This window comes from Schistocerca nitens, chromosome 6 (assembly GCF_023898315.1).
Source record: "Schistocerca nitens isolate TAMUIC-IGC-003100 chromosome 6, iqSchNite1.1, whole genome shotgun sequence".
Lineage (NCBI taxonomy): Eukaryota > Metazoa > Arthropoda > Insecta > Orthoptera > Acrididae > Schistocerca > Schistocerca nitens.
The window spans coordinates 100,048-118,824 of record NC_064619.1 but is presented as its reverse complement, the minus strand read 5'-3'; the positions used below and the strand labels follow the sequence as shown (position 1 = coordinate 118,824).

Genomic DNA, 18,777 nt, shown 5'->3' with positions numbered 1-18,777 from the left:
TTGTTGCCAGTGTTAAGAAGATTGATGCCAAGATAAATGTTTCAGTCATTACGTCTCCCTTTTGTGAAAATAGAGATTACATCTGCTGTGTACCAAGGGTGTCGGCTCTTGCAGTTCGTCCAACATTAATTTATTAATTGTAAAAGTATTTTATGTAGTGGTAGCCCTCCATTTTAATTATTTCTGCATTTATTCCGTCTATTCCAGTAGTTTCTCTGTTCTTCATGCTTTTCAAAGCCCCTTGTAGTTTCTCCGTAGTAACTGGATCTACTCTTCCATTGCACATGCTTTCTTCAGTGTCATCTTCAACCTTTTGTGCACACCACAAGTCTGTCTGATGATTTATCCGTTGTTGATTGGATATATTGTAATGATCATATTACAGTATTCTTCAAGCTCCCTATCTTAGATCTGTCTTTGCTTAGTCATGAAATACTTTCAGACTATGAACTAAGCACTTTAATCTGACTCCTAAGACACAACAGAAACACGACGTTTTTTTCTGTTCTTTTTTAAACACATGCTCGTATCTGGAAATTACTCACCAGCAGTACATAAAATATACTTATTATAGACTTGTAACAGGGAGTAGCAATTCCTAGAGATGTACTTCTGGTACTGATCTACACAGAAATTACTTTTCTTCTTTTCAGTTTATTTATTTTAGTCACACAGAGCTTCTGCAGTAGCAGGCAGCTAACTTACAACCCTACAGTTTCAACTGTTACATTCTTGTGCTCAGTCTGTGATCCTGGAGACGCAGTACAAAGTTGACTGTGGACTACCTATCTTCTTTAGTGTACAGGAAGATTATTTAACGTCTTTCTAAAGCAATTAATGTTAAAATATTTCCTCTACATTAGTTCAATTCGAGAACCAGTTTTTATTCATACTGTAGAAATTTTAGCTATACCACCTCTTCCATTATCACCACATCTTCTATTATCACCCACCTGAACCGGAAATTTAATCCAAAACAAGGTGCCCCTGAGACAGCACTTTTTTCGTGCGTGATTATGACCCCCGTCATATTTTTCTTAAATAATCTGTACAGCAATCACTATACATATGCAAATTTCCTCATTTTCAGCCGTTTTCATATGCAACAACGTCCCTAAATACAATTCGGTACAGTTTCAATGAAGGTGTGATGTATAAAGCGTCTGTTGAAGTGCTACATGAGAGTTGTGTTCTATGAAAGGAGAGTGTGACTCATTCATACTGTTCTTCTTCAGTATCACACATTGTATATCAATTGCTGGATAACTATCTTCTAGGCACCTCGACATCCGGCCCCAGTAGCTGAGTGGTCAGCGCGACGGAATATCAATCCAAGGGGCCCGGTTTCGATTCCCGGCTGGGTCGGAGATTTTATCCGCTCAGGGGCTGGGTGTTGTGTTGTCCTAATCATCATCATTTCATCCCTATCGACGTGCAAGTCGCCGAAGTGGCGTCAATTCGAAAGGCTTCTACCCGGCGAACGGTCTACCCGACGGGAGGTCCTAGTCACACGACATTTACGTTTATTTAGGCATCTCCATACGTTATGCTCTTTGGCGGCAGAGAACTATGTAGTTCCTACACATTTCACACAGGCCATCTACTCATCCTCCATTCGGAATTTGTTTCTTCTTGTCTCTTGGACTCCATCGGAGAACTTCCTAGGTCCATTCGCGTCGCAAAACATCCTGTCCATTTACATTTCATTTTTTCCAATCACAATTTAGTCTTCGATCCCAGCCCGTTCCTTGATCCACTTGTCAGCTTTTTTACCTCTCCTAACAGTTCATAACAAGCGTTTCTCTGTCACTCGCTGATAAACCCTCGCATTTTCAATAGGTTTCGCGTAGAAAGTTCATTTCTCACTGAAATAATTAAAAAGTGGTAATGATGATGACGTCCCATACCTCGAGGAGCGTAGGGGCGATGCGGGAGACCCGCACCTCTGTACTAGGCAAGGTCCTAGTGTAGGTGGTTAGCCATTGCCTCCTTCCGACCGTAATGGGGATGAATGATGATGATGAAGACGACACAACAACACCCAGTCATCCCGAGGTAGGAAAAGTCCCTGGCCCCGCCGGGAATCGAACCCGGGACCCCATGCGCGGGAAGCGAGAACGCTACCGCAAGACCACGAGCTGCGGACAAAAGTGGTAATAGACAATGATTTAAAATTTTGCGATTCACATACACAGTAAGCTTATATTTCAAATCTCTTTCATTTACCAAAAGCATTCCGACTCATATTTACTGTTGTGTTCAATTTTTTGCTGTCCAGAAAGTAATTTTCGTCAATTGCCGTAAATAAAAAAATCATCATCTACTTCTGTGAGTTTATTGTTAATTTTTGTAATTTACATACCCATTTGTTTGTCACATATATTACACAAGTTTGAATGACGGCCTGAAAAGAATAAAGCACATTTGACGAAATTGAAATTACTTCTTCCTTCACTCAGGCATGTGATTCCTAATATTTTGGAGGTAACGAATAAGTCATCATTTGTGCGAAGGTAATGTCCGCAGTGGGTATCGTGGGTGGCTTAAGCGAGAGCCTCCCTAATTGGAAACTAAATGGGTTTCTTTCAGAGGCAAGGCTCCCCGGTTAACAGGACCGGCCGACCCTGTGGCCGCTAACCCCCGCAGTTGAGCAGTGGGCCGGCCTTAACGACCTCGGCCGCACCTTCGCGCCTAATCCCTCCGATAACGGAATCAGCGCACACGCGGCCGTGGCCGGCGATAATCTTCAGCGACCGCAGAACGATGCGCTGCACAGGACGCCGGCCGCAGAGCACACACCGGCCGCCGCGCGGTCCGCTGTAAGCTCCTGCAGGCCTCGCAGCAAGCGCCTGGCCTGCTGGAAACACGCTCTGCAGCAGACGCGAACTATCAGCCCGGCGGCTCACAGCACAAAGTCGTGACCGGAGTCTACTCTGTCGAGTCACCTCATTACAATAGCCCGTCAGTAGCCAGAATAATGGTAGGTGGGGCTTGGCAGTATTGTCGTTGCACGATCGTATGGAATTACAGAAAGACTTGCACAAAACTTCCAAACGTCAGCTGTCCGTAAATATGGGTAAATGTAAAAAAAAAACACAGTAACAAAGAGGGAGAATCCGAGAGTATCTGATTACTAGACTAATGGTGAACGTATTGTGCTCTTGCAGGAGGAATGGTCCGTATTTAGGGATAAAACAGGAATGTTCTACATCTGCACGGATGCTCTGCAAATCACATTTAAGTACCTGGCAGAGGGTTCATCGAACCACCTTCACAATTCTCTATTATTCCAATCTCGTATAGCGCGGAAAGAATGAACACCTATATTTTTCAGCACGAGCTCTGATTTCCATTATTTTATCTTTGTGATCGTTCCTCCCTATGTAAGTCGGTGTCAACAAAATATTGTCGCATTCTGAGGAGAAAGCTGGTGATAGGAATTTCGTGAGAAGATTTCGTAGCAACGAAAAATGCCTTATTTTAATTATGTCCAGCCCAAATCCTGTATCATTTCTGTGACGCTCTCTCCATATTTCGTGATAATACAAAACGTGTTGCCCTTCTTTGAACTTTTCCGATGTACTCCTTCAGTGCTATCTAGTAAGGATCCCACACCACGCAGCAGTATTCTTAAAGAGGACGGATAAGCGTAGTGTAGGCAGTCTCCTTAGTAGGTCTGTTACATTTTCTAAGTGTCCTGACAATAAAACGCCACCTTTCTGTGTTCCTTACAATTTAAGTTCTTCGTAATTGTGATTCCTAAGTATTTTGTTGAATTTACGCCCTTTACACCTTACTGATTTGTAATGTAACCGAAGTTTAACGAATTCCTTTTGGCACTCATGTGGATGACCTCATGCTTTTCGTTATTTAGCGTCAACTGCTAATTTTCACACCATTCAGATATCTTTTCTAAATCGTTTTGCAATTTGTTTTGATCTTCTGAATAACTGTATGAGTCGATAAAAGATGGCGTCATCTGCAAAAAACCTAGGCCGGCTGCTCAGATCGTCTCCCAAATCGTTCATATAGATAAGGAACAGCAAAGGGCCTATAACACTACCTTGGAGAACGCCAGAAATCACTTCTGGTTTACTCGATGACTTTCTGTCTATTACTACGAACTGTGACCTCTCTAACAGGAAATCACAAATCCAGTCACATAACTGAGACGATAATCCATAAGCACACAATTTCGCTACAAGCCGCTTGTGTGGTACGGTGTCAAAAGCCTTCCAGAAATCCAGAAATACGGAATCGATCTGAAGTCCCTTGTCAATAGCACTCAGCACTTCATGTGAATAAAGAGCTAGTTGTGTTTCACAAGAACGATGTTTTCTAAACCCATGTTGACTGTGTGTCAGTAGATACTTTTGTTTGAGGTAATTTATAATGTCCGAACACAATATATGTTCTAAAATCCTGCTGTATATCGACGTTAATGATATGGGCCTGTAATTAAGTGGATTACTTCTGGTCCTTTCTTGAATATTGGTGTGACCTGAGCAACTTTCCAGCCTGTGGGTACGGATCTTTCGTCGAGCGAACGGTTGTATATGATTGTTAAGTATGTAGCTAATGTATCAACATACTCTGAAAGGAACCTAATTGGTATACAGTCTGCAGTCTGGAACAGAATACTTGCTTTAATTAAGTGACCTAAGTTGCTACACCACACCGAGGAGATTTTCTTCTATGTTACCCATGTTGGCAGCTGTTCTTGATTCGAATTCTGGAATATTTGCTTCGTCTTCTTTTGTGAAGGCATTTCGGAAGGCTGTGTATAGCAACTGTGCTTTGGCAGCACTGTCTTCGATTGTATCTCCGTTGCTCAGAATCTCTTTGGATTTTCTGCCAGGTTCCGAGACAAATTTTCGTTGTGGAAACTGCAATAAGCATCTCGCATTGAAGTCCGCGCTAAATTTCGATGTTCTGTAAAAGATCGCCAATCTTGGGCATTTTGGTCTGTTGAAATGTGGCATGTTTGTTTCGTTGTTTCTGCAACAGTGTTCTGACTCGTTTTGTGTACCAAGGACGATAAGCTCCGTCGTTTGTTAGTTTATTTGGTATAAATCTCTCAATAACTGCCGATACTATTTCTTTGAATTCAAGCCATATCTGGTCTACACTTATATTTTTAATTTGGAATGTGTGGAGATTGTCTCTCGGGAAGGAGTCAAGCGAATTTTTATCTGCTTTTTTGAATAGGTATATTTTTCGTTTGTTTTTGGAGCATTTGGCGGTTACAATTTTCAGTCTAGCTACGGCAACCCCGTGTTCACTAATTCCTGTATCGGTTTTGATGCTCGTTATTAACTCAGGATTATTTGTTGCTAAGAGATCAAGTGTGTTTTCACGACCGTTTACTATTCCCGTGGTCTCACGAACTAATTGCTCGAAATAATTTTCAGAGAATGCGTTTAGCACAATTTCGGATGATATGTTATGCTTTCCCCCGGAATTAAACATGTATTTTCGCCAACATATCGAAGGTAAATTAAAGTTACCATCAACTATAATCGTATGGGTCGGGTACGTGTTTGGAATCAAACTCAACTTTTCTTTGAACCTTTCAGCAACTGTATCATCTGAATTGAGAGGTCGATAAAGAGATTCAATTATTATTTTATTCCGGTTGTCAACGATAACCTCTGACCATACTAACTCACAGGAACTATCTACTTCAATTTCGCGACAAGATAAACTACTTCTAACAGCAACAAACAAGCCACCGCCGACCGTGTTTAGCCTATCCTTTCGGAACACCGTTAGGTTCTCCGCAAAAATTTCGGCTGAACTTATCTCCGGCTTTAGCCAGCTTTCAGTACCTAGAACGATTTGAGCATCACTGCTTTCTATTAGCACTTGGAGCTCTGGTACTTTCCCAACAGTGCTACGACAATTTACCACTGTTATACCGATGGTTCCTGTATCTACGTTCTTCCTCTGTTCGGCCTGCGTCCTTTGTGACTGAAGCCCTTCTTGTGTTTTCCTGAAACCCTCTAACCTAAAAAACCGCCCAGTCCACGCCACACAGCCCCTGCTACCCTTGTGTTCGCCTCCCGCGTATATTGGACACCTGACCTACTCAGCGGAACCCGAAACCTAACCACCCTTTGGCGCAGGTCGAGGAATCTGCAGCCTACACAGTCGCAGAACCGTCTGAGCCTCTGATTCAGACCCTCCACTCGACTCTATTCCAGAGATACGTAATCGGTCCTGTTGACTATGCTGCAAATGGTCAGCTCCGCTTTCATCTTGCAAGCAAGACTCGCAGCCTTTACCACTTCTGTTAGCCACTCGAAACCAAGGAGAATCTCTTCTGATCCAAAGTGACACACATCATTGGTACCGACGTGAGCAACCACCTGCAGTTGGCTGCACCCTGTGCTCTTCATGGCATCCGAGAGGACCCGTTCCACATCTGGAATGACTCCATGCGGTATGCGCGCGGAGTGCACATTAGTTTTCTTTCCCTTCTTGGCAGCCATGCACCTAAGGGTGTAAGGTGTCAGGCAAATCCAACACCTTCCATGAAAACCTTGACATGATAAGCAAATCCAGTAGTATGTCACATAGCTCCGAATAAATCATGACATTAAATTAACCAAAGTAATACAAGTAACGAGTGAGCAAATGGAATACCACAGACTAAAACAAGAATGCCTAAATGCATGTCATACCTTCCCACCGTGAGACAGACGCAGTTCCAAGGGGAGAAACGAGAAGAGAAGCCAAGAGCAGAACCGTGTTAAGCTAGAGGCCCTACGATAAGGGACGGACACCCACGTCGCCAGCTAACCGCTAGGACCACCCCCCAGCCCATGTTAAAAGATAGAGCCCTCCAGAAGAACAGTATAGATCTTACGATAACACTAAAAGGACCACACCAGCCGCAAGTTTTAGCGTGAGACTTTTTTGCGTCTCTGTTACGTTGCAAACTTTAAAAACATTGCCCCACCACGGAAAGTATAAGGTTTCTCATTGGAGAGACAGAATTTTTGTAGGCGGAGCTTAAGGTTAACATTGAGACCCTGATTGGTCAGATGAAAACACAGCCAGATAGTTTTTTTAAACCAACTTCGGTAAACTGTAGTAAGAAGAAGTTAGGGGAGAGTTGCTTTCGAGATGGCGAGGTGAGCGGAGCTGTGCTGTCCGCCGCCCCCTGACGAACACCGACAGGGTAATGAACGCACGCGATGCCGCATAACAGTGCATAAAGCTTCACTCAGAACTGCAGAAGTCTAATCTGTTACACCCCCTTTTTGCGTAATACTAGTGTCGATCGTCAATTAAAGCTCATGGTGTTCACATTTGCCACTTGAAGTAAAAATCTGAAACGCGATGATTTTTCTGTTATATAGTTATTGAGAAGCCACATCAGCCACTGTAATTTACGACAAGTTAGATAAGTAATTAAAGATAATTGAGGCTCACTGTAGACCATTTTGATAGTTTTCTCTTTTGCGAAACTTAATTTAAACGTAGATTATAGATGTGATATGGCATAGGTCATCCTTCGATCCATTGTAGAACTTTGAAACCCACTCAGGGAATATTCGTTCACATTTTTGTTGAACGCAGTTGGTTTTTACCATCCTGTATTAAAACATTTCCTTTTATCAATAGTGCAATTTATAAACAATGTTTTGTGAGTAGAATAAAATTTCCAATGGTAAACTTAACTGCTTTTTCGATGTTATTTTACCAGCTAACTAAAAATAGGAAAGCCTTGAACCCCTTCCACTACATTTAGTTAGTATTAAGATTCTTTTACAGGGAATGCAGTGGAGCTGACGCTGAAATCATTAAGTATTTGGTTATATCATCGCTAGTCTCACTGAACTCTTCTGAACTCTACATGTCATGTGTGGTCTGGCGTCTCCTTACCAGCAACAGGTCCCAGGTTCAAACTAGTCAATTCCCTAAAAACACGCTCAGAGCGTCGTTGCGCGAAAGTGGTAGGGAGACACGATATAGAACAAACAGACACCACGCAGAATGTTAAAAGGGGCCCCATAACGCACCTAACGTTGGAGCTCCCATCTAGCAATAATCCCACCCTCTGTGATTGTCCGGATCTTGCAAGCTGAGAGGTTTCCTCTGAAACAGGAGAGGCTACCGCATCTGGCTCTTCGAAAGTGTCAGCCACAGACAGCACCTGGAACCTCTTTGTCAGACAAACCGCGGAGGCCGTACAGGCGGCTGCCTGGGAAGTCTCGCCACCTGCTACGCCCTGGGGCGACCTCCCACTCGACCACAGGTGAGGGGTCAGCCTCAGTGCGAGAAGTTATTGGATTGGCCACTGGTGAAGACCTATCGGAGGACTCGGACGTGCTGGACGTCCGTTGGATCCCCAAGGCCGGCCCACAGCTCTGGTGCCCATCCACTGCAGCCTCCAGCTGTGTAACCATTTATCATGTTGTTCATAGTTCACGCATTTCTGTTTTCTTATTCATAATTAGACCAGCTGCTGCATTGCACCTATTTCATTTTGCACTGATAATCCTCTGTACTGACCTGACCAGAAGTCCTGTTCTTCTTGCGACCGCGCGTCCTAATTCCCACCATATCTAACGTACCTATGCGATTAAAGGATCTAACTTTCGACGCTTCGACCCGTAGGAAGCCGGTTTTGTTTCACCTGATGACAATAAAGTTCTGAGTAGTTCCCACCGGGAGATCCAAATAGGGGACTATTTTAACTCCGAAATATTTCACGCAAGAATATCTTCAGAAAAAATAACAGCTGTAGTTTCCCCTTGCTTTCAGCCGTTTCTAGTACCAGCAAAACAAGGACATGCTGGCTGATGTTACTCTGCCATATCAGTCAATCATCCAGATTGTTGTCCCTGCAACTATTAAGAAGGCTGCTGCCCCTTTTCACGAGCCATGTGGTTTGTCTGGCCTCACCACAGATATCTCTGATATGATTGTACCTACGGTATAGCTATCTCTATTGTAAATACACGCAAGCCACCCCACCCAAGGCATGGTCCATGGTTTTGTGGGGGAGGGTGGGGGTGTTATATTCAATAATAGAAACGGAAAGTGTTACGCCATGAACACTGTGACCGTACGATACCAAACTAATACTCGAGTACCTATTGGATATGTTGATTAAAATTTCATCCTTGCGCTTTCTTATTTCCATTACAGGAAGAAAGCAATTTCTGCAGACGAATGATGTTGTGAGTACGTGACGGCGATTCCATGTGAAATCGTAACGTAGCCTTCCCAGTACCACTACACAACGAGAAGATAGTGGGACCGTTTAACGGGCTCTGGCGATCAGAGGAATATAAGATGAAAACGTTATTTCATGTCTTCCAAAGTACCAACTGCATATTCTGACACGATAACACAAGACCACACAACTGTAGAATATGTCTCGGATTCGAAAGGAAGACGTGAACTCTCGTACGACCTTCCAGTAAGCAATCTTCATGAACTGACGCAGTATGTGTTTCAGGTATGTCAAGAAATTTGTCAAGATGAAATCCGGAGGCTGTTTGCTTCCGTGTCCCAACGAATACAAGAGTGTATTCTTGTCCGTGGGGTCACACCTCATACTGAAGTTGATGGTGGACATCAGTTGCACATGCAATGAAGATTTGATCATTTAACACCCGTCACGTGATGAACATCTTCATAATTGATAAATATCGACTGGTGTTTCGTGGTGTAACAGTTTCCATTACTGTCGGTGCAGATTCTATATTTGTTGGCTTTCAGACTACTTCACCTCTAAGCTTTTTCGTTTGTTATTAAATTTATGACATGCAACGTTCTTTTTAAGCCAGAAGGCTTAACACAAGATAAGTGTCCTTTCTGGGGAATGTTACACCAGTCGCAACCGTTCTCACAAAGTGCGAGGCGCTTTATTTATCAGTCTCTCCCTCAACATTACTCTAAACTGGTAATAAAATAGCTGTACTGTCTTTTGTTTGGCTTTTCAGTCCTCGGAAATGAAATACAGTTTATCCTCGCAATCGAAACACAGTTTACACTTGAAAAGCTCGCCAGTTCATTCCCAGCACCATTTCAGGGTATTTCTATCGCTCATTAGCTCATTAGCGCTTAATTCCCACAGCTCCGCTACCGAACCCATTTCCTCGCAAAACTGGTAATTAGCGACATGAATGCGGCCAACACACAAGAACATCTGTTTCGGCACACTTATCAGTGTAATTGTTGTCTGTCTTCTGTCGCACGAAACGCTACAGTACTCCACTGAATGTGTTTCGTTAATATGTTTTGCTAATTTACCTCGCTCCAAACGACAATGGCTCCAATGGCTGTCGAGAGTACTTATTCGTCTTACAGCCTGTTTCTTCCTACCATTAACTGCGTTTCTCAGAACAGATTTCGTAAACGAGATCCAGTGAAGTCGCTGATTGTGCTACATTTCACATTCGTGTGATATCTGATTTATCACGAACAGAAATATTTTTACTGTGAACGGACTTCACATCGTCGACCTTGTGCTGCTGACCAGACACTTCCTTCACAACTGACCATATGATTTTAATTTTATCCTGTGAATTAGCTATTCTATTTGGATACCACATACTCTTGGCCTTCCTAATAACATTTTAAGCGCCTTACAATACTGTTTGTAATGGGATACTTTAGCTTCATTGTGTCTACTTCTAACATTTTGATATAATTCCTGCATTGTTCTACATGATATCCTTATGCCACTATTCAGATACCTGGGCTGCCTATTACTGCTAGTACCACGTTTAGAACGTTCTAATGGGAAGTAATTCTCAAAGAGCATGAGAAATGTGTTAAGGAAAGCATTATATTTATCATCTATGCTATCAGCACTATAAACATCCTGCCCCTCTTGTTCCTTGACAAGGCTTAAAAAAGACTCTCTATTGCTTTTGCATTAACTTTCCTACATAGTTTGTAAGTAAATGTGACATTTGTTTGAGTACTAAAGCCTTTTAGTGTTAAAATTTGTGCATCATGGTCGGAAGGGCCTATCACCTTTTTACTAACACAATGCCCCTCTACTAATGAAGAATGAATAAAAATATTGTCTATGGCTGTGCTACTGCTCCCTTGCACCCTAGCTGGAAAAAACACTGACTGCATCTGATCATAGGAATTTATTAGATCTGCCATCATCCTTTTTCTTGCTCCATCATATACAAAATTTATATTGAAGTCACCACATATAACTGATTACTGGTACTTCCTACAAAGTGGATCAAGAACCCTCTCTAGCTTGAACAGAAATGCTCTGAAGTTAGGGTTAGGGGACTTACAAACAACAACAATTAGAACTTTATTTTCACTAAATTCAACTGCCCCTGTACAACATTCACATATCTGTTCAGTGCAGTGCCATGATTCGTCTATGGATTCAAACAGAACACTGTTTTTTACGTACATAGCCACTCCCCCACCCCACAAGAACTCCTCGAAAAACAGCTAGCTAATCTGTATCCCTGTAAAGGAAGCCTCTGAACTGTCAAATTATTCAGGTAGTGTTCTGATATACCAATAATTTCAGAGTCAACACCTATAAGCAGTTCACTAACTTTACCTCTAATACCTCTTATATTCTGATGAAATACGCTAATTCCTTCTCTGCTTGGAAACATTACATCCTCTGAAGGTGAGCCGTTAGTTAGAGGGGCTTCCTTTAAGCAGGTATACCTATCAGCTGACTTTAATGTAAAAAAGATGCAGCTCTAACAGCAACTACTACACGAATTTTTGCATGAGTGCTCCCACCACCACCACCACCACCACCCACTACATTGTCACCCATGAGCTTTGCCACCCTCTCCTTCCCATACCTGTTGAAGTGCAGGAATCTGTATCATCCAAAAGAGAAAAATTACGAGCTATTAAAGCTCCACTAACTTCATCCGACAGAGATATCGATAAGATTTCTACCACATCTCTCTCCTCCCATACATAAAAAACAAATAGCATCTGCATGCCGGCATCAAGCACATGTGACGATCTGATTAAACATACAGCTATTGATCCATTGCATGGACCAGTGTAAAGCTGCTTCGCCTGCACTGTATGAGGATGGCTGTATCCTACAAACTATACTATAAGTCGAAGAGACCCTCCCTCTGACCCTGTGTTGTTGTTGTTTTCTGCTGTAACACGCTTATACCTGGTGTGAAGTTGGGGTCTGGATCCACATTGCCGGCCGAAGTGGCCGTGCGGTTAAAGGCGCTGCAGTCTGGAACCGCAAGACCGCTACGGTTGCAGGTTCGAATCCTGCCTCGGGCATAGATGTTTGTGATGTCCTTAGGTTAGTTAGGTTTACCTAGTTCTAAGTTCTAGGGGACTAATGACCTCAGCAGTTGAGTCCCATAGTGCTCAGAGCCATTTGAACCATTTTTGATCCACATTATGCCATGTTCAGGATAGAGTTTGAAGGTGGATCTGCACCCCAACTTCGCTCCGAGTATAATGTATGGCAGATCCACAACCGAGCGCTCACTCTGGTCTACTGTGGCTCCTGGGAGCTATCTGCGACACATGCATATACGTAGACATACAGAAAACAGTGCAAACGCAATGAAAATGTGGAATATGTGAGGTGAAGGCGACTGGATGAAATTGAGTACAGCGATATACTACGCCTCCCAATCCGTGCATTTGCGCTAAGTGTTGGCAGCTGTATTACATTTGCAAGCAATTTTGGAACACGGTGAGAGACGTCATGTCATGACTGCATGGGTAGAAGCGATATAAAAAACTGATAGAATTGCAGTAAATATGTATAAATTGAGAGAAAATTGGTGCGAAAGAATTCTTTTACTTGGGAACGAGTATGCAACAGCAAGAGGAATACGGGAAAACGTTGACATAAAAGCATCGGTAACCAAGGAAACCATCTTTTTTTTTCGTCGAGGCAGCATTGTACTTTATGTCTGGAAAAACAGAGAACCACCTGCCTCTACACTTACTTGCAGCCTTTGTACATCAGTTCTGAGAGTGACTTCTGTCCGCTGACTGCGCTCTGGTCAACCTCAGCGGTGTATGGCCACCCAACCTTGCGGGAAATATCTAGTGCAGCGAGGAGTGTACCTATGGTGCATGTGCTTATGCTGTCCGTCTTCACGGTATATGTACGAGTGTCTGGCGATCAGTAGCTGTATGCATGATGCAAAACGTGCCACTTTTTATTGCGCAGGATACGAACTGTATGTTTACTACATCGACACAGTACACGGTGATATATTGTTGGATTGAAGATCCCGTTTCATGCTGTAATATTCAAGCTTACATCCTCAGTGGCAGAGCAGTGTAATTGAGTGAGAGTCTTGGTTCAAATGGCTCTGAGCACTATGTTACTTAACTTCTGAGGTCATCAGTCCCCTAGAACTTAGAAGTACTTAAACCTAACTAACCTAAGGAGATCACACACGATCATGCCCGAGGCAGGAATCGAACCTGCGACCATAGCGGTTGCGCGGTTCCAGACTGTAACGCCTAGAACCGCTCGGCGATCCTGGCCGGCAGTAAGAGTCTTTCTGTATTTGACAAATTGTAGGCCCATTTGCAGGGTTTAATTGTCAGTGCAATACAGTGATCTGTACAAATAGTTTTGCCACTGAAAGTCTCGTCTGCAGAATTGAAAAAAAGAGGCAGACAGTGATCCCTTACTGGCAGAATCTGTGATTTGGAGGGTAAATTCAGCAAGATCCAATCACAATGTTCCATTCATTCACAAGACGTCGTTTGTGCTGGAGCATAGGAGTCTCTACAAACTGATTTGAAAAAGATGGAGGCTAGGTCTCTACAGAAAGTTCTTAGAAAGCAAGCGTTCAAAGACAAGCTGAAGCAGACCATCCATCTCTGGCAGGGATGTCGTCACTCACCCGGCACTGTGGCATTAGGATATCTCCAGACCTGTAGCTGTAGGATACCGAAAATTCCATCCATTTTTCTCTTGTGTAGGACAGTGCTTCGAATTCTGTTTGCGCAATTGTTCTTACTTCCCCCCCCCCCCCCATCTGTGCTTAGATAATGCTCTCTTTCCAAGCAACAAGAATTCTTTTATGATGAACGGTGTTCTTGCGAGCGTGCACAGATATAATGAAGGCTTTTAGCGGCGAGAACGTTTAACGTTTCTGAGGTGTATGTTGAAAGCATGACGTCAAGATTTCCAAGAGGGAAACTCGTGATGTCTCTTTAGGACCATCGGTAAGAATGCAGTCGTTGTTATTCTGGGTACTTTCGAAACAGGTCCTGGTCACTTCGCAAACCTTTGTGGCGATGTGTCGGTCATGCTGGGCAGGTAAGCACAGGTGCATGGCTAGCTGCAGCTCGATGTCCCGTTAGGATTGCTAGGAATAATGCGCCCTGTGGTATTCTGGGAAATACTGGAACAGATTTCTATATTGCTGATCCCACAGTTCTGCGTCATCGCGGCAGCAACGGTGCCTAGCTGAACACGTATTTCGACAGGAATATCTCGGGTGTCAAGTATGGAAGAGATGCTGCCACCTCGTGCTTGCGGGACCTCAGCTGACACATGTGCGTGGTTTGGCAGCTGTTGGCTGCGTATTCACTCCGCGGGGGCTGCCAGTACATCCCAACTCCTGGGAGCGTGTGCGGTGGCGTCCTGTGTGGGGATGTGTTTTTTACAAGCGATCCTTTCTTTAAACTATATTCCATCGATTTCACCAACCAGTAGGACGCTGCGAATTAAAAAAGCTATCCCACACATGTAAAGAATATCGATTAATTAATTTGCATAAATTTTTTATATCAACATGGTGTTAGGGGTACAATAGTTAAGAGGAGTGTGTGCGTGAGTGGGTGACATGGAGCAGAACAGCATGATAAGTGCAGAACACTAGGTTCATTTGCATAATTTTTATGTAAAATGCAGTGCAATAGTTTAAGCGAATGGGTGACAAAGAAGAATGCGCCAAAAATGGCGTCCAAAAGCATGTGAAATTATAAAAGTGTACCAGAAAAATGGTGGGAGGACATAACTAATTACTTAATTTGGTATCGAAGGCAGTACAATGGTTTAAGGAAACGGGGTTGACATGGAAAATCACTTAACAGAACAATAGTCTAAGTGCCGACAAATGGCTGTACATTAGGTTAAGACACCCAGAGTTGAGTGTTGAATATCAGGTCCTGCAACCTGTTTGTCCCATGTAATTACTTCTTACAAGACCTACGTATTTCCAAACAGCAGAGAATGATGATCAAGAGAAATCCAACCCCACAAACTGAATTTTGTATAAATAAACAATATACCCTTCAATTTCCTATTATGAGATCCTTCCTCTCCACCAAAGGGCCACCAATTTCCATATATTCCATACATTGACTTGAATCCTCTAAATGGTTTAAATTAACAATATTCTACACAATGTCTGGATTGTTTAAACAATGTTCCATACACAACAATCAATATCTGGACAAATTCTTTAACTAAATAAATAAACTATATTCCATACACTGCCATAAATAATTAAATAATATTCTTTACATTTCCTAAAGTGTTTAAACAACATTCCACACACTGCAACTGAATTCCCTCCAAATGACCGATCATCTGAGTCTTTCTCCTGTCAATTTGGGGGTGGGGGTCTACCTAAGGGGGAAAGTTTAATTAATTGTAGTCAATTTAATTAAGTAGTCAATCAATTTGATAAGAGTGGGAGGGGCTATTCCAATAACTCAGACCTCAAAGTGTACCTGTAGCAGCGAGCAAGGGAGGTTTCCTGAGGGGGCGAGAGGGGTGAAACAACAGGTTAAGTTCCTGTCAATCAAAGAACAATTGGTTAAGTACCTGTCAATCAAAGGAGACCAATAAGTTTTCCCCTGAGTGGATACCTGCCCCTGATTAATCGAGGCTTCATGCATCACACAAAAGTTTACTGTTGAAATTCCGATAGCGTAAGTTCCTAGTGGAATAACGTATTACTTCCTCCCACCTACGTCACATGAAATGAACATGATAAACAAATAGGAGAAATTATTGTTCATACAGAGTTCTATCGGCAGTCGTTCTTTCCACACATTTTTGCGAATGGAACAGAGAAGCTTGAACGCGATGGTTGTAACAGAAGTACTCTTCGCCACACACCGTCATGCGGCTTGTAGAGCATTGCCATAGATGAAGACTCGTTAGCGCTGGTCTCTGAGACGCATGTTGGAATTCTATAACGGTGGTCTTTTCTTACACTTTATCCTGTCACTACAGTTTTCCTTTCGATATTGTATTTGGTAGGCCAATTTTTCCATCCATATTTAATTACAGTAGTTCTAGGTGATAATCTAAGTATTTGCGCATTCTGTCAGGAACCTAAAAACTAAGCACGCACCTATTATTTGTCTTTGTTGTATGTCTCCAAGATGTGACACATCGGCATCAGTGTAGCGGTTACAGACTAGACGCGAACTCAGAATACTTGCACTTAAGTTACAGTACAAGGTGAAAGAAAGCAACGTCCGTGTTGTCTAGGCAAGGCAGAACGTCCCTGTATATCAGGGGGTTCAAATTATTCTGTCTTCTTCCAGAATGAAGTTTCACTCTGTAGCTGAGTGTGCACTGATATGAAACTACCTGGCAGACTAAAACTGAAGGGTCAGAACTCGAACTTGGGACCTATGCTATTGTTGAGCATATGCTCTACCGGCTGAGATACCTGTCCTCACAGCCTTACTTCCTCTAGTACCTTGTCTCATTTCCTATCTTCCATACCAGCGCACACTCCGCTGTAGAATAAATGTGTGGAATCTTATGGGACTTAACTGCTAAGGTCATCAGTCCCTAAGCTTACACACTACTTAACCTAAATTATCCTAAGGACAAACACACACACACCTATGCCCGAGGGAGGACTCGAACCTCCTCCGGGACCAGACGCACAGTCCATGATTGCAGCGCCATAGACTGCTCGGCTATTCCCGCGCGGTGCTGAAGAATAAAAATTCATTCTGTAAACATTTGGTTAAGCCATATCTCCGCAATATACTTTCTTCCACAAGAGCTAATCTTGCAAGTTAAAGAGGAGGACTTCTGTGAAATTTGGAAGTTAGGTGATGACTTGGGCAATCCTATCATGATATTCCATGGGCTCCTTGATTATTCTGTAAGATCACAGTACTGCCATGGATTATATGACTATTTCGGCTTGTCAGGGCCATCCCACTGTACAACGTTTGTTCCGCACTGTTGAATCTGTGTTTCGAGACGACAGGGTCCATTTTTAATAGAGTTCGCATCATCCATGACCGATTTTACGAGCACGAGGATGAACTGTCTCAACTTCCCTGGCCTCTAATCACCAGATCTCAATATTACTGAGCCTTTGTGGTCTACTTCGGAAAGAAGGGTGCAAGATCGTTGTCTACCCTCAACACCAATACCTGAATTTGCCACTATTTTTCAGGCAGAGTGGTGCAATATTCCCTTGAAAAGAAAATCATGCAGGATCTGTATTTATCCATTCCGAGACGACTGGAAACTGTTTTGAATGTCAACGGGTTTCCTTCACCACATTAGGTATGAGAATGTGTGGTTTTTGTGATGTGTCCGTATTTTTATCCACCCAGTGTATTTACATTCTAATGACTGATAAGTGACGCCGGTTTTTTTTTTTTTAGTGTCCCTATCGCGCCAATTGCTTGAGGCACCACTCCCTAAGTCTCGATTTTCTGCCAACAGGATCTGGCAACCGTACTTACGAACCACATGCAATTTTAACACTTTTTTAAGTTTTCAAATTACTTTGACACATTTTAAATCGTTCTGACTTTACCTCAGCCCACCCCCGACGTATGTGACGTGAGAGGGATGAAAATACAGTCAAGACGACAAAATTTCATCTATGTGGCAGACTTTCGCGCTTTGGAGGAGTTCAGGGAAAGCACGCTGTTGCAGACGGAGGAGCAGCGAGTTGCCGGCCTGCTGGAGGAAGCTCGGCGGGTCCGGGAGGAGCTGCTGGACGCGCGGTTCCTGGACGACCTGGTCCTGCTGCTCGACGGCCGCCTCGACTGCATGCCGCTGCGCCACTGGCCCTTCGCGGTGGCAAACGCGGCGCGCTCTGTCGCCGCAGACGCCAACCTCGTCATATGACCGCCACACAGTGCCGCCATCTGTTAGCGAAAGCGACTACTGTCTCTGAGACAATGGTGAAAAGAAATTCGGCTCGGTTGTATCATCGGATACTGCTTCGGCCTCAGTTATTACTGTGGAATTATTCGTTGAATTCCGGGTCATTTTCAACAGTGGAGGTGGCAAAAGAAGTCGCAGAACTTCACAGAACTGTTTCCACGAGTAAATTTTGTATTCAGATTAGACATAACATCGTGAGCTTATGCAGAGACAAAGCTAGTCCGTTGCAGAAATATCAGAGTCGCCTTGAAGCTTCTGCAGCTTTCATACCAGGATTTCTGAGAACAATACTTACGTTTAAAGTTCAGAGCTGTCATCAGTACAAGGAAAGAATGACTGCAAAACTGAAAACGCGTGGTTTTGAATCACACCATAATACTGTTTGCTTTCACAGACATAAAATATTGAGGCTTGCTCTCTACTTCCGACAGAGCAATTATGTGAGGGTCTCCCTCGACTTTATTAGTTCCACCACGGTCTCATACTGGCACAGCCATGACACACGTAACGTTCTAGAAATTTTGGGCTTTCGAAGAGGAGCGAACTCTGCTGCTAAGGTATCTACATATAATAGAAGAAAACTCCGTGGCGCCATTTACTACCAGATATTCACTTCTCATTTTATGGCTGCTTCATTCTTCTGCGAA

At 43.2% G+C, this 18,777-nt stretch overlaps 1 protein-coding gene across 1 annotated transcript in view; it reads left to right on the top strand.

The window, feature by feature from the left end:
* LOC126262636 (uncharacterized) overlaps window positions 1-18,777 on the top strand; it is an 89,074-nt gene extending 70,297 nt beyond the window's left edge. The window contains exon 3 of the mRNA XM_049959397.1: window positions 17,897-18,777. Within this exon, the coding sequence (XP_049815354.1) occupies window positions 17,897-18,091 (195 nt within the window). The 3' untranslated portion in view covers window positions 18,092-18,777. The remainder of the gene's footprint in view (window positions 1-17,896) is intronic.